At 44.2% G+C, this 17,134-nt stretch overlaps 1 protein-coding gene across 1 annotated transcript in view; it reads left to right on the forward strand.

The window, feature by feature from the left end:
* LOC124228169 (gasdermin-C-like) overlaps positions 1-15,516 on the forward strand; it is a 29,999-nt gene extending 14,483 nt beyond the window's left edge. The window contains 10 exon segments of the mRNA XM_046642502.1: positions 134-302; positions 9,370-9,481; positions 10,547-10,593; positions 11,417-11,537; positions 11,752-11,778; positions 12,065-12,091; positions 12,929-13,068; positions 13,400-13,529; positions 13,991-14,064; positions 14,750-15,516. Of these exon segments, the coding sequence (XP_046498458.1) occupies positions 134-302; positions 9,370-9,481; positions 10,547-10,593; positions 11,417-11,537; positions 11,752-11,778; positions 12,065-12,091; positions 12,929-13,068; positions 13,400-13,529; positions 13,991-14,064; positions 14,750-14,989 (1,087 nt within the window). The 3' untranslated portion in view covers positions 14,990-15,516.
* Positions 15,517-17,134: the final 1,618 nt, after the last annotated feature.

The following is a 17,134-nucleotide window of genomic DNA, read 5'->3' on the forward strand; positions in this document are numbered from 1 at the left end:
TACCCATTTGGGGATCACCTGTCAAAGTCCACAGGCTCTGCACACCTTCTAGGTCCTGAGGAGAAGACTAACCCGAGTATCCTGAGAAGGCGTCCCTTCCAACTCTGACCCTTCTCCTCTTTTCCATCCCCAGGAAATTGTTGGATCCAGAGCCATTATTTCTGAAGCAGTGCCGGAAAACAGCTGTGAACTTATATGTTGTGACAGAGATAGTGGAACTGCTCAACAGTCCTGTGTTGTATGAAACCAGAAGTGGGAACATTTTGGGAAAATTTTCCTTCACTTGGAATATGTTTGTTAAGGTATGGGATGGGGACACCAAGTGCATAGTCAACCCAGCCTCACTTCCCAGGGGAGTCTGGATCTTAATCAGTATCTGCTTTCAGATGTCAGAAAGGGTGGGGTCATAATTTCTCACTTCTTCTGTGCCAGTGAATCCTGATTCCTAACCTGAGACTATATTCTAACATCCTCGTTTGTAGTGCTTTAATATATGGGATTACCCAGTATTGCTATAATAGGAAATAGATTTAATTTTGTGGTATTACATTTTGCTTTGGGTAAGTAATGGATTCTGGGGAATCTAAGGGTTTGGCTGCTGTACTGTATACATGACCAGTTTGTGTATGGCTAGAAGAAGTGAGGAACCACTAACAGTAAACCTCAGCAGTTACAGTACCCTAAATGCTGTGATACCCTGAGCAGAAATGATTTAAGGAGTGAGATTTAAATACCTTCAAGCACATATGATTTACATAACTCACTCTTAATAGCTATCATATTTTTAACTGATTTAAGGAAATTCACATATCAAATATTTTGTGTCTGTTATAATGTATTTTGCACAATATATATATTTATGTGTAATTTGTCCTCACTTGAGAGATTTAGGGAAAAAAACAAACCAAGTTGAGAGCTAACTTTTCCAAAGTTCTTGATTTTGTTCTGGAGGAGGACCAGGCTCCACTCACATTATTTGATTCCAAGTTCAGTGGACCAAGAAATTTGAACTGAATAAAACATTACTGTAGTTTGGAGGATATCATGACATTCAGCTTTGGGTTTCCATGTGCTTGTGTTTGTGAACTGGGTTTTGTGAGAACAGAAGGAGAAAACCCAGTGTCATTTCACGTAGAGTGACTGCTCAGCTGTGTGTGCCACCTTCCTAGCTGTCTATAGTCAGCATGGTTCCAAATGTTGGCTCCTGCACAGTGATCTTGTTAAACAGTTTGCTTATCACCTCTCGATCATGGGTGCAGCAATTTTGTTTTGGTCAACCAGACAAAAGATCAATAAGGAAATGGAGGACTTGAACAACTCTTTGTGGACCAGTTGGACCTAGCAACACTATGTAGACCATTAGACCTAACAGACATATATAGAACACACCATCAGCAGAGCAGAACATACATTCTACTCAAGCACACATGCAACATCCTTCAGTATAGTTATATGTTATGCCCCATGTAAGTCTTACCAATTTAAGAAGATTGAAGTCACACCAAAAATCTTATCTGACCACAATAGAATGAAACTAGACGTCAATAACAAAAGGAAAACTGGAGGGGCCAGCCCCACAGCTGAGGTGTTATGTTTGCACACTCCACTTTGGCTGCCTGGGGTTTGCCAGTTGGGATCCTAGGTGCAGACCTATGCACTGCTCATCAAGCCATGCTGTGATGGCATCCCACACACAAGAACTAGAATGACTTACAAGTAGGATATACAAGTATGTACTGGGGCTTTGTGGAGAAATGGAATTAAAAAAAAAGGAAATTGGCAGCAGATGTTAGCTCAAGGCCAATCTTATTCACCAAAAAAAGAAAAAAAGGCATACCTTCAAAATAAAAAAAAGGAAAACTGGAAAATACACAAATATGTGGAAATTAAAGAGTGCACTGTAGAACCTTCAATTTTACGTTTTTGATATCATCTCTAACCTCTTTTTTCTTCTGTGTGTATCTCTTATCCACTCATCATGGAAATAGATAATTTTAGTACTTTTGTCTTTTGACCTTCATGTTATCTTCATAGCTGGTTGATCTGCTACTTTGACTATATATTTGCCTTTATCAATGATTTTATTGTGCTTTTTGGTTTTTGGATAATTATCTTATTCCTATTTGTGGTCTTCTCTTTTCCACTTAAATAAGTCCCTTTAGTATTTCTTGTAAGGTTGCTTTCTTGGTGATAAACTCCTTTAGTTTTTGCCTGTCTGGGAAGCTTTTTCTCTCCTTCCATTCTGAATGATAATCTTGCTGGGTAGAGTATTTTTGGCTGTAGGCTTTTTCCCTTCAGCACTTTAAATATTTCATGATACTTCCTTCTAGCCTATAAGGTTTCTGCTGAGAAGTCAGCTGATAAGTCTTCTGGGGTCTTCTTTGTATGTAACTTGTTGCCTTTGTCTCACAGATTTTAGAATTCTCTCTTTATCTTTAATTCTTAAAATTTCAATTACAATGTGCCTTGGTGTGGGCCTCTTTGAGTTTATCTTATTTGGTGCTCTCTGTGCTTACTGTACCTGGATGTCTGCTTCCTGCATTAGGTAAGTTTTCAGCTATTATTTCTTTGAATAGATTCTCTGCCTCTTTTTCTCTCTCTTCTAATGGGACACATATTATATGAATCTTAGGGTGATTGACATTGTCCCAGAGATCCTTTAGACTGTCCTCATTCTTTTTTCTTTTATCTGTTCAACTTCAGTGATTTCCTCGTCTTTCATCCAGCTTGCTGAACCGTTCTTCTGTATCATCTATTCTGCTATTGAGCCCCTCTAGTGAATTTTTCATTTCTAGTATTGCATCTTCATTTCTGATTGGTTCTTTTTTATATTTTCCAGTTCTTTGTTGAAGTTGTCACTGAGTTAATCCATTCTTCTTTCAAGAGCAGTGAGCATCATTATGACTCTTAGTTTGTACTCTTTGTCATATTAATTTTTTATCGCTCTTTTGTTTAGTTCTTTTTCTGGGGTTTTGTCCTTTTCCCTTACTATGAACATATTCCTTTGTCTCCTCATTTTGCTTCTTTTTTTTCTGTGCTTATATTTATGTGTTAGGTAGGTCAGCTATGTCTTTTGATCTTGGGGAGGTGGCCTTATGTCAGAGATGTCTTATGAGGCCCAGCAGTGTGCTTCCCTCTTGTCACCAGTTCCAAATGTTCCAGGAGTGTCCCCTGTGTGGGGTACATGTGTACTTCTGCTGTGTCAGGGTTGCTCTTGCTGCAGGTGCTTGTGGAGGCTAGGCTGTCCCCCTAGCCAGTTGGTTGTAATGCTCAGCTGTATGTAGCTGCTATGGACACTTCAGTCACTTTATCAGGAATGGGGAACCCCAGCACAGTTGGCTGCAAGGTCTAATAGTACATTCCTGTTGCAATTTTTCTGCTAAGTGAGTAGGCCCCCAGCATGGCTGGTTGCTAGGCTTATGGTCTTACAATTGTTGTGGGCCTCAGGACTGCAAGGCTGTTTTCAGCTCTCTCATGATTTCAGCTTACTGGGTCTGGCTCCAGGTATGGGCGCACCCAACTGTTTCAGGCTTTGGAAGGTAGAGATGATCCCCTATGTGGCTGTTTGAGAAGCACAACTCTAATGCAGCTGACAAGCCCCATTGCCTGCAAAGCCACACACCTGGTCACCATGGTCCTGCTCCTTGTGTGTGCCTGACCCCCTGAAGCAGACCCAGTTGCCCCACTACAGAGTCCCAACACACTCCACCAAGGCAGGCCTACCCCTCATGCATGCCCTCCCCCATAGAGGTGGACCCACTTGCTCTGCTGCAGAGGTTCCAGGCATCCCACCTATGTGGGCCCACAAGTTGCCTGAGGGCTTGATGTTGAGTGGGGCCATTCCCTAGGGTGAGTTGCCCTGCCCTGGCTGAGTTGGATTAAATTGGCACTCTAGGGGGTAGGGCAGACCCTGGGCTAACCGGCCAGGGGAGGAACTCCAATGGAATCTGCCAGCATCTGTGTCAGCAAACCTGTACTAGGTCACAATGATGGCTGCTGCCAAAGTCTCAGTCCCTAGGGTGGTGTCACTCTCAATGAGATGCACCCAGAGCTTAGCAAGTGAGTCTCTTTTCACCAAAGGACTGTGCAGGTTTCTTTCTGGTGACATTAGGTTGCTTTCCAAAATGGGTGAATTTGTGCATGGGCCCTTTAAACAGCAGGCTTTCCCCCCCTTATAAGATAGCTTCTCTTGGGATATTCCCTGATGTAGTTAATAGCCAGCAAACCCAGATATTATGACACTTGTCTCGGTTGTGCTTAATTCAAAAGCTGCTTATTGTGGTAATGCTCCTCTGCTCAGATCCCCTACTACTCCAGGGAAGCCTTTGTACCTTAAGATTGCTCCCAGCTGGCTGTGAAGTGCTGTGGGTTGAAGGTTGATTTTTCCTCTCCAGGAGGGAATTTCTGCCTCTTCCACTGTAGTCAGTGCTGTCCCTTGTCGTGGGGGTTATTTTTATCCAGTTTTCAGTTTTCTCTCAGGGGTAATTGTTCCAAGAGTAGTTGTAAATTTGTTGTGTCCATGGGAGGACATGAGTTCAGAGTCTGCCCAATGCCACCATCTTGACACTGTCTCCTCAATTTTGCAAGATGAAAAGTTTCTGGAGATCTCTTTCACAACAAGGTGCCTAAGTTAACACTACTGTACTGTACACTTACAGAACATAAAACTTACCATTCGGACCATGTTTATCTTTTCCACAATGAAAATTAAGTAGGAGGGGTACATAATAATAAAAGTGTTATAAAAATTCAAGTAGCTTCCCTTATCTGTATAACTGAAATCCATCCTGCTTTTATAGCAAAATGTGGGGCCTTACTTATATCCTCAAATAACTTATTGTCATGTTCCTGTTGAATAGGGTACACATTCATAAAGACAAAAAAAAAATAGTAGAAACAGCAGCAGACAAGAAATGTCAAAATTTAGAAAATTCTACTAAAAAGTAGACAAATGGTAACAGACCCTGGAAAGCAAGAATAGTGGAGCCCCAAATACATCAGGGAAGGAAGCCTAGAAACAAGAACCCCTGAAAGTTTCAGGAATTGGAGGCCTCAGCTACCTCTGAAGAGAGGGTACAGGTGGGACTGCACGTAAAAATATTGGTTGAAAATCTATGTAAGGAACACTTGGAGTTCCAGATCCCTTTCCCACATCTGCATAGCCTGGAAACTACCCTCACACTCCACCCCCGCCCCAGTAGAAGACTCTCTGGAGAATTTAAACAATGTGGGCTCTCGATTTGGAGAGACTGGTTACAATGAAGGATGGGGGTAAGGGACCATATTGGAAAAGGGAAAACAAGTGAAAATCCTTTTTTTGTGTGGGGAATCTGAGCCCTATCACCCCATTCAGCTCTGGGCATCCTGCCTCCACCTCCTATAAGCCCCAATACCTATATCCCAGGCACAGAACTTAGGGGTTATTCCCTGGGAATATTAACCAGTCCAAAAGAAAAAACCCAACATCCCTATAGTTGGGGACGCAAAAGAAATAGCTTGGTCCCTGCCTGATCACCCCAAAGTGGAATACCCCACTCAACAAACCCTGCCATTGCACACTTAACCTCTATCATCTTTATAATGCCTCATTTGTCAATAAAAACCACAGAACTAAAAATCATAAGCACTTGAGGAAAACCTTAGATATACACATACAAAAACCCTACACTGAAATTAGGAAACGTGAATATACAAAGACAACTCAGAGAGGAAAGAAACACCTTATTTCTCAAAGTGATATATAGAGTTTCCATGAAAGTATGATGATCTATAAAAAAGAGTATTCATAGCTCTTATAAATTAAAAAAATAGTAGCAAAATGTCATTTTTTTGTGAGTTTATTACTACTGATCAAACTACATTGATACATCATTATCACACAAAGTCCATAGTTTTACGTTACGGTTCATTTTGGTGTTATATATTCTTTGGGTTTTGACAAATGTATCCACCATTATAGCATCATGGAGAATTGTGTCACTGCCCTAAATATTCTCTGTGTTCCACTATTTATCCTCCCTCCTGCCAACACCTGGCAACTACTGATCTTTTTTTGTTGTCTCCATAGTTTTGTCATCTCCAGAATGTCATATGATTGGAACCATACAGTACTTAGCCTTTCAGATTGACTTCTTTCATTTAGTAATATGCATTTAAGGTTCCTCCAGGTCTTTTCGTGACTTGATAGCTCATTTCTTTTCAGTCATGAATAATGTTCTATTGTGTGGATGTACCACAGTTTATTTATCCATTCACTTACTGAAAGACATTTTAGTTGATTCCAAGTTTAGGCACCTAGAAATAATGCTGCTTATAAACACCTATGTGATGATTTCTGTGTGGACATAACTTTTCACCTCTTTTAGGTAAATACTAAAGAGCATGATGTCTGGATTGTATGGTGCTAATACGTTTAACTTTGTAAGAAACCACCAAACTGTCTTCCAAAGAGGCTGTACCATTTTGCCTTCCCTCCTACAATGAGTGAGAGTTCCTGTTGCTCCACATCCACATCAGCTTTTTGTAGTCTCACTGTTCTGGTTTTTTGGCCATTCTAGTATGTGTGTAGTGGTATCTCATTGTTGTTTTCATTTTCATTTTCCTGATGACATATAATATGGAACATCTTTTCAAACGCTTATTTGTCATTTGTATATCTTCTTTGCTGAGGTTCTGCTCAGGCCTTTTGCCCATTTTATAATTGGGTTTCCTTATTGTTCAATTTTAAAAATTAACATTTCTTGCAAGGCTTGTCTACTGGCAACGAATTCACTCAATTTCTATTTGTCTGAGAGAGTCTTTATTTCTCCTCCACTTTTGAAGGATATGTAATTAATTATAGGTTGATTTTTTCCCCCTTAACCCTATATACATCATTCCACTCTCTTCTTGTTGACATGGTTTCTGAGGAGAAGTTGGATATAATCCTTAAATTTCCTTCTCTATGGATAAGGTGTTTTAATCCTCTGACTTCTTTCAATATTTTTCCTTATCATTGAATTTCTGCAGTTTGAATGTGATATTTATAGGTCTAAGGTTTTTTTGTTTTTTGTTTTTTTGGCATTTATCTTGCTGGAGTTCCCTGAGCTTCCTGGATCTGTGGTTTGGTGTCTGACATTAATTTGGGGGAAATTCTCAGTCACTATTGCTTCAAATATTTCTTCTCTTCCTTTCTTTCTTTCTTCTCCTTTATATATTCACATTACACGTATTACAGCTTTTGTAATTGTCCAACAGTTCTTGAATATTCTCTTCTATTTTTTCACCCTCCCCCCCACCCCGAGTTTTGAGGATTCTCTTGAGATATCCTCAAGTGCAGAGATTTTTTTTCTCAGCTGTGAAAATGAGCCAATCAAAGGCATTCTTTATTTGTCTTATAGTGTTTTTGATCTCTCTGGAATTTCTTTTTGATTCTTAGAATGTTCATTTCTCTGCTTACGTTACTCATCTGTTCTTGCATTTTGCTTATGTTTTTCATTAGATCTCTTAGCATATTAATCATAGTAGTTTAAAATCCTCTGTATGATAATGCTGGCATCCTTGTTATATCTGAATCTGATTCTCATGCTTGCTGTGAATCTTCAAACTGTTGTTTTTGCTTTTGAACATGCCTTGTAATTTTTTTTGAAAGTTGGACATGATATACTGGGTAGAATGACCTCTGATAAATAGGCCTTTAGTGACGTGATGGTAAACTCTAAGGGGCAGAGGGTACCATTCTATAGTCCCGTGATTGGGTCTCAGGTTTTTAGTGAGCCTGTGCCCTTGTTCTGTGAATTTCACAAGAGCTTCTCAGTACTCTCCAGGTGCCCCCCTCCTTAGGTAGGACAGATGGCTAGAAGGAGCTAGAGTTGGATATTTCCTTTTCCCCACGTGGAAGGATAGAAGAGGCTGGAGTTGGGTGTTTCTCTTCCATCAGGTTTGTTTGGCTCTCGTAAAACCCCAATAGGTTAGGCTCTAGCAAAGTAGTTTCTCTTAAGGCAGGCCATATTAAGGAGAACAGAATGCTCTGAGAGATTTCAAAATGGTTGCTTTCCCCCTCCCACTGCCTGAAGCATGAGGGAATTTTTCTCTGATATTCGCTGTGAGAATCTGGTAGAGCTCCTGGAGAGAAAACTCACAAAAGTGCGAGGCCCCTCTCACGACTGGGTCCACTGGAGTTTTTAAGTCCCAGACTTGTCCACACTGAGCCTCCAGCAATTTGTCAGCTATAGTTCAGGTTTTCCTACCGCAGCATTGGTTCCTGTGGAGGTTTCTGCTCATGGGTTTCTGCCCTCATAAAAGGTGATGCGCTATATACGCCTTTCTGTCTCTCCAGTTCTCAGGGCACTGGTTTGCTCTGTGACCTCGCTTCTCTGACAGATCTAAGAAGAGTTGTTGGTTTTTCAGCTTGCTCAGCTTTTTACTTGTGGTTAGGATGGAATGACGACTTCCAAGCTCCTTACACATTGGACTAGAAACTAGAAGTCAAAAAATTTTAAAAATAGAGAAGTCAGAAAATTTCCAAAAAAATTAAGAAGACAAGAGAATATTAATAAAAAAAATTTAGAGGATCAAGAGATCCAACTTCTGAATAATAGCAATTCCAGAAAGAGAGAACAGAGACACAATGCTGTGGGGGAAAATCATTGAAGGAATAATACAAGAAAGGATCTGAGAACTAAGGAAAATGCCAACTGCAGGCATAGTTTAATGAGTCAACAAAGATCTACACCATAGAACCTAGGTGTGAAACTCCGGGCACTTGCTTCAAGAAGAAAATCATGAATATTACTAAAAAGGAAAAAATAGTCGCATTCCAAGGAGTTCCAGCCTGGAATTCCATGTCCAGTCAAATGTCAATCAAGTTGAGAATAACATAAAGTTGTCTTCAGATATACAAGGTCTTAAAAAATGTACCCTATACATCCCTAGAGAGAATGAGTAGGAGGCAGAGAGGGCACATGATTATCACATTAATTAAGTGATAAAGGAAAGATCTGGAGTGAGGGGAAGCAGTCTCCCCAACAGTAAACAGTGAGTATTAACTTAGACAGACACTGGATATGAATATTTTAGGAAGATGGGGGAAGGAGAAATGAGGAGTGAGAGGAAGATTAGGAAAATGAAATCCTCATCATCAACAGGATAAAGTACATGGATATACTTAAATCTGGTAAAAAAAATCAGATCATTGCAATATAAACATGAGATTGAGAAATGTGAAGGTAAATACTGGACAAAAGAAGGAAAAAAGCAATAACTGGAAATCAGGATTAGAGGGGATGAGATCAGAGGACAGCTGAGTCCTTTTCTCATGTTTTTTCCAGATCTATCTGAGTTTTCAAATCACATGTGTCTATCACCATGTTACCTGGTTTCTCTCCCCAGGGTAAAGGAGCGGGAGAGCGTCTCAAAGTGAGAGAGAAGAAGCTGACTCTGCAGAAGGGCATGGTGATGGCCTATAAGAGGAAACAGCTGGTTTTCAAGGAGAATGGCTGGGGTAAGCAGAGGGTGAAGGAGGAGATGGGGAGAGGGGTTCTGCTTCTCCTGAGAAGAGAAACGAGACAGGGAGAGACCATCAGCAGGCAACCTTCCCTTCTTCGCCTCTTGAGGGAGAGGAGGAACATCATTTCTCAGCTGTCCATGGCACACACACGCCCCAGGACCCACAGCCAACCCCTAGGATGGCCTGACAGAAATGTTGCTACAGGAGATACAGAGTCTCTTACATGGAGAAGGACAAAAGGGGTGCCCAAGGGGGAGGTGTCCTTCACACTGGGAAAAGTGCGGCCCTAATCCTGACCATCTCTATTCATTCAAGGTCCTGCCATGCTCAGCAGCTCACCTGGGGGAGCCACAGAGCCGTCCCCAGGTTACCCCTAAGATCCCACCACAGTCACAAACAGAACTGCAGATGTTGTGTTCTAACAGCATAATGCAGGATTTTATCTACATCTCTTCCCTCCCTCACTAGCCTCAAAATGAACAGTGTCCCAACACATTGGCTATGGGTTCTGACTCCACACAGACAAACCATTTGCATCAAACCATACTTGCATACACAGGCGGAATTGTAATCACTGAGAAGACCACTAGCTCACCAAACCTGGCGTCTCCCTGCCAAAATGTAAGTCCCTGCTAGAGGTCAGCCTGATACAGTGGGGTCCAGGTCCTTGGAGATGAGGAGATGCTCTCACCACACACGCAGACACACACACACACACACACACACATTATGCACACACACACTCTCTCTCAATCCTTCCTGAAGGAGGAGGGAGGAAGCACTTTCCCTCACCTTACAAAGGCGGCTCCCTGCATAATGATCACTGAGGCCCTTATTTAAGGGTGCTCTTCAGAGAGTCAGATTCAGGAGACAGAGTGAGCTCAGGGACTCTGAGTTTCACAAGCATCCCAGCTGATTCTGACACAAGGGGTCCCCAGGCCACCCTGAGATAATCTGCTGCATCAGGCCAAGAGGGATCCTTGGGGGCTGCAGTGTGGGGCATGAATGACTCCAGCAGGAGTGACTTTGTTTCTCCTGACCTGGCTTCTTTCCATCTAGACATTCTTCTCATCTCAGATGATGACAAGCGGAACACATTTCAGAAGGTGAGTCCTAGAGCTGAGTGAGCTCTCTGTCTAGACCTCATACTGGCTGAGCCCTGACCTCTTTTAGAGGCTAAGAGCCACGAAAGGGCCTCAGCCCCACAGACCCCAGGGAGACCCTCCCCTGGCCAGACTCCTCCACTGCCTCCCAGTCTCTCCTGCCTTTGACCTTGGCAAGGGCCCCTGGCCACAAGGAAAGCCACCTTTCTCCTTTGAGGACCGGCACAGGGATGTGTGTGTGTGTATGTGAGTGTGTGTGTGTGTGTTTGTGTGTGTGGAGGGGAGACTAACTCCCGATGAGTGAGCACTTCTGCTTTCTTTCCAGGGAAAATTGTGCAGCATTCAGGGATGGGTCAGTGGATGTTTTTGAGCAGGAAAGTGGGATCTTATCCCTCCCCCAGGCCTCTCTGCAAAACCACAACCCCAATGTTGCCTTTGCTGTCCTTCCCCAGGCACTGGGATCTGGCCCCTGGGCAAGGGGCAGGGATGGATGGAGAGGAGCGGGTTGGGGAAGTAGGGGGCAGAAGGTCAGGAAACTGCGTGTATTCAGGTACTAACCCTTGGGCGGGGAATTTCGTTTCTTTTCTCGGCTCCATAGAAGAGATTTCTTGCACCCCCTGAACAAGTGAGTGTGTGTGAGCTGGAGGTGGGGATGGGGTCCATCATGCAAACATCTGTGAGCGGAGCAGACTTCCCCAGGCTTTGCCACCATAACCCCAGTGCTGCCTTTGCTGCCCTTCCCCCAGTCACTGGGTTCTGGGCAACGGAGAGGAGGGGGTCCGGGAAGTAGGGGGCAGATTGTCAGAGAAAGTAAGTGTCTTCAGAGACTCACTCTTGGGCGGGGAATTTTGTTTCTCTTCTAGTCACAGTAGAGCTTTCTTGCACCCCCAAAGCTGGTGAGTGTGTGTTTGCTGGAGGCTGGGATGGATCCTTCCTGCACACATCTGGTGAGCAGGGCAAACTGCCCCAGACTTTGTCACTACAACACCAGTGCTGCCTTTGCTGTCCTTCCCCAGGCACTGGGATCTGGCCCCTGGGCAAGCGGCAGGGATGGATGGAGAGGAGCGGGTTGGGGAAGTAGGGGCAGAAGGTCAGAAAACTGTATGTATTGAGAGACTAACCCTTGGGTGGGGAATTTCATTTCTCTTCTTGGCCTCATAGGAGAGATTCCTCACAGCCTACAAAGAAGTGAGTGTGTGTGAGCTGGAGGCGGGGATGGGTCCTTCCTGCACACATCTGGTGAGCAGGGCAAATTGCCCCAGACTTTGTCACCACTGCCCCAGGGCGTGGCCCTAGTTTCTATGGAATGGGGAGGGTTGAGAAGGCTGAGGAGGTGGAGGGATGGACCCAGATGAAGCAGGAAGAGGTTAAGCAAGAGGGAGGAGGTGGTAGGAGGGCAGAATCCTCCAAAGTACCTCTAAAGCAAATCTAGGGGGATGAGAAAGGAAGATGACCACATGTGATTCCCTTCTAGCAGGAATAGAGACACCCTTTGGTCAAGGTGAGTGTTTATTAAGAGGGAAACTGATCCTTCTGGGTGGGAAACTGCAAGGCTGAGAACCCAAATGGGAGCTTTCCATGCAACTTGGAAAACTGCACTCTACTCCCAAATTTACAGTCCTGCTTCTTCATTCATTCATTCATGCATGCGTGTAACAAACACTTACTGAGGACCCATTGGGCAAAGGCATTATTCGGTGCACTGGGGACATAGCAGTGAACTAAATGGAAATCACCTCCCAGGAGCCTCCATTCTGGGGCCCTATTCCTCTCAGCAGGCGTCCATGAGGCCACCTGGAGTGTCCGGGGAGAAGCAGAGTGCCCCCAACACCCACTGCTTGGTGAATTCTGTAGGACATAGATGATACAGGCAGAATGATGAGATAAGAAGGGTGACCATCTTTGGGGCTACCCCCCCAAGCACTTCATATATACAAGCCCATTTAATCCTCATACCATCCCCACCCAAAGGATGTGGAATCTGAGCCCACAGCACCTAACATTCTCATCTCTAGAGCCCAAAGCTGGAATCCACATTATTCCACACACGTCCAGAAACGAGCACCTTGTCATTCTCTTCCACTTTCCAGAATCTCCTTCTCTCCTGCCAGCATTCTGCCTGCTCATTTCAGAGCACTGGGATTGCCCATCTTTCTATCCTGTTATGACAGCTCCATCTCCAGAGCTCAAGCATGCTATCCACAGAGACACTTTTGGGTTGGTAGATAAAGAGATAGAGATGCTGGCTCATATTGATGGGGAAGGGCTTATCATCTCAGGAATGTTCTAATCTAAGAATTGTCTCCATTCTCTGGTTGATGTTGATGCCTGAGGGCAGAGTTCAAGCACCTACAAGAGGAGGTTTCCCAGCAAATGGAGGCATTGGCCCAGCTCTCAACGGACGTCCAGGATGCTATATTCCATAATATCCTGGCCATGCTCGGGGACAGAGGGGCCCTGCAGGACCTCATGGACATGGTGAGGGGGTCCCACAGCTGCCTAAGGCTGATCAAAGTTGTGAAGGGGTGAATGTTTAGGAGATATGGCTACCAAGATACATCGGGGAGGAGAAATGGGGCAATGCCAGGGGAACGAGAAAGATGTCTGAGATTTGGGACTCTAGCCGTGTGCCCAGTGACCAAGGCCTGCGAGTGCAGCCCCCGCATATGGAGGGCATGTGGAATCCCCTGGGGTGAGGTAGAGAGCCATTATAGCCACCCCTTGGTTAATCACTTATAGACACAGAATTTACAGGGAAAATATCATCATCATCATCATCATTGTCATCAATAATACTTGTCTTCTACAGCTTGAACAGGAACACTTGGGTCATTTGAATGGCCCTGGAGGCACCATCCTAAATGAACTGCGAAAGGACTCAAGATATCAGTGGGTTAAACCAAAGTACCCCATCCTTTACCTGCTTGAGGCCATAATGGGTAAGAGTGATTTGGAGGAAGAGCGGGAGAGTCACAAGGCTGGTCCCCCAGAACCCCTGAAAGGGCTGAGTTAGATGAACTTCTCCAAAGCCCTTCAGATATTATGACTTTTCATCCTCACATCACGCCTGTCTCCAAGGGCTAATGGGATAAACTCTACATGTGACACAGAGCCTGAGGCCTAGCAAGACCGGCCTAAATCCAGCTAACATATCATTGGGGCTGAATGATTCCCGGCTCCAGCCTCATAATTCCATCCTCTGGACCATGTTATGTAGCATCCTGGAGACCATCCTAAGAACAGCAGGAGGACTTCCCGGGCAGGGAACTTGACCTTCAAGTCTCATGGGTTTTATTCCTCTGACTCAGAGTTCCTCTCTCACAGGGTCTCCTTGTTCACAATAGGGAAGAAAATCTGACTTTTCATCACTGTTTTTCCCCATATGTCTCCCTGTCCCCAGTACTGAGTGACATCTAACATGATCTGCTGGCCCAGTCCAAGGAGAAGAGGATCCTGTTCCATCAGTGGGAGCTGGTGAGAAATCCCCAGGGGCCAGCATCCAGGGAAGAGGGTGAGGGAACCAGAGATAAGAATGAATCAGAGAAAAGAGAGATGGCACAGGTTCCTGCTGGGAGGGGAGTCCGGCTCCCTCTGTGGCCACTGGGGCTGCATCTCCTTCTGGAGAGCAGGTCCAGCAGGTATGAGGCTACCTCAGGAGGGGGTCAGTTTCCATGGCAACCCCTGCAGAGGCACCCACAGTTCTAAAATAGCCATACAAAAACATGTGTTTGGGAGCTCAGGGGATCTGAGTAACAGCCCTGCTTTACTTACACGGTCACCTTTTGCAAATTGCTCTCTCTCTCTCTTTCTCTCCATAGATATGTGTATATAAGTACATCTATGCATATAGATGTACACATATACATACACACATTGCACACACATGCATATACATATCTAATTCCCGACACCACTGCTCTGCAGGGTAAATGTTAGTATCACCATTTAGCAGCTGAAGAACCAATGCTCACTGATTTCCAATAACGTGTCCATAATCACATCAATCATAGGCCATGATCAGGACATGATTCCTGGTCCCCTTGACGCCAAAGCTTTTTCTCCCTTCAGTTACCCTGCATGACCTCTGGCTCTTGGGATGAAGGTTTTCTCTTCCTGACCTCAAAGGCTGACTTGTAACCTCTGACACTGTTTCTTCTAGGTGAGGAGCATCCTGGAGCCCAACTTCAGCTACTCCTGGAACATTCCCTTCATCATCAAGCGCAACCTCCTTGCCCCACTCCAGGGGGAGGGTTTGGCCATCACCTATGGCCTGCTGGAAGAGTGTGGCCTGAAGATGCAGCTGGATAGCCCCAGGTCAACCTGGGATCTGGAAGCCAAGAAGCCCCTGTCTGCCCTGTATGGGATCCTCTCGATGCTGCAGCAGCTGGCGGAGGCCTGAGGCTTCCCTGGTGGGTGGTCAGTCCAGAGAGGCCTGGCCCCCGCCCCCAGTCTATGCTGTGAGTGTCCTCGATGGGCTCAGGGGACCCAGGGTCACGCCTCTCTGCCTTTCCCGGTGGGATAGAGACAGGGATGGACGGAGACTGGAGGGAAAGTCCTGGGGTGATGGAAATCTCTCTGTCTAGATAAAGGTTTATGCATTTGTCAAAACTCCTCCAATAGTGTGCTGAAGAATCGAGCATTTCTCTGTAAATTTTACTTCAAAACAATGTAGACAAATACTGAACTCTAGTTAATAGTATGCATTCTGAATTGTTTTGGGTGAAGTGCGCTGATGTCAGTAATTTACTTCAAAGTGCACCAAAAAATAAGGTGGATTGATGATAGAAAGACATATATGTGACCAAGGAAATGTGGTAAAATGTTAATAATTAGGGAATATGGGTGTAGGATATATGAGAGTTCTTTTTTATTCCTGAAACACTTTGTAAGCCTGAAATTGTTTCAAATAAAAAATCACCCCCCTCATCTGTGTTTATATGTGTGTGTGTACATGTTCGTGTGTGTATGTATTTTTTTCTCCACATCCTTAAGAAGGCTTGTTATAGGTGCCCTTTTTTTTTTTTTTTTTTTGCTTATAGCCGACCTGGTGGGTATGAATTGATATCTCATTGTGGTTTTTATTTGCATTTCCCTGATGGTTTACGATTTTGAGCATCTTTTCATGTTCTTATTGGTCATTCATATATATTCTTTGGATAAATGTCTATTGAGATCTTTTGTGTTCTTAAAAATTTGGTGATGGAATGAATATTCAGAGTGATGTAGAGAGAATTTGGGTCAAGAATGACAGAATTGGGTCTAAGTTTTTGGCTTCTGCAGTGGGCTTTTTGTAGTGCTGTGTTTTGAGGAGCTATAGCTGCAAACCAGGCTTGGGTAGGGAAGATGTTACCTGAACTTTGGGTGTATTGAATTGGAAAGGTCTGTGAGATCTCCAAGTGAAGGCGTTGAACAGGTGGTTTGAAATAATGGTGTGGAGTTGAGAAGAGAAGTTGAGTTCAGGATGTAAGTTTGGGAGTTATTGCTCCATAGAAGGTAATTGAAGGCATGGGGATAGATGAGGAAGATTGACTTCAGAGGCAGTACGTGGAAGAAGAGAAGTATTCCTAAGACCGAGCCTGAGGATCTCCAACATTGAAAGGTGGTTGGAGGAGGTTGAGCCAGGAAAGGAAATAACAATGGGGTGGTATAGTAGGCAGAATTTTTAGGAATGGTCCCGAAGATCCCATGCCCTCATCCCTGGAAACCCGTGACTGTGAATTCACTCATGTGATTATGTTATGTTGTACAGCACAGTTGATCTTAAAAATGGAGATATCTCGATGGGTCCAACCTAATCAAATAAATCCTTAAAAGGGAGAATTTCCTTCAGCTGATGACAGAAGAATTCAGAGAAATTCCAAGCAAGAGAAGGATTCCCTGTGTTGTCACTAGCTTTGAGGATGGAGCAGGCCACGTGAGAAGGAAGAGTGGCAGCTTTAAGGAGCTGAGAATGAGGCCCCTTTAGACAGCCAGCAAGGAAACCTGGACCTCAGTCCCGCTGCTGCAAGGAGCTGGATCCTGCCAACAACCTGAATGAGCTGGAAGCAAGTTCTTCCCAGAGCCTCCAGAACCTTGACTTGGCCTTGTGAGACCAAAGCAGAGAGCCCAGGCAAGCTTGTCTGGAATTATGATCTACAGAGTGTGAGACAATAAACAAATGTTGTTTTAAGCTGCTAAACTTGTGGTAACTTGTAGAACAGCAATAGAAATCAATGCAGGGGGCTAGAGGAAGGAGGAAAAACCAGGAGTGTGTTGAATCATCAACATTTTAGGAAGAGTGTTTTTCGAGGAGAAAAAGGCCAAAAGATTTGAATGTTTCTGAGAAATTAAAAAAAATTAATACGTAAAACATATGTATTAGGTTTAGCGACATGGATGTCATTTAGGGAGGTCAGCAGGTCTATTTGTGGGGCGCGATGGGCCCTGAAGTCGCCCTGGTGTGGGTTGAGGAAGAGTGGGAGGTGAAGGTGTGGAGATGGCAAGGGTGGACATCTCGAAAAGTTCCCTCCCTGTTGGCGGGGAAAAGGAGATGGTTCTAAGGCAG

The sequence above is a fragment of the Equus quagga genome, chromosome 16 (assembly GCF_021613505.1).
Source record: "Equus quagga isolate Etosha38 chromosome 16, UCLA_HA_Equagga_1.0, whole genome shotgun sequence".
NCBI classification, from domain to species: domain Eukaryota; kingdom Metazoa; phylum Chordata; class Mammalia; order Perissodactyla; family Equidae; genus Equus; species Equus quagga.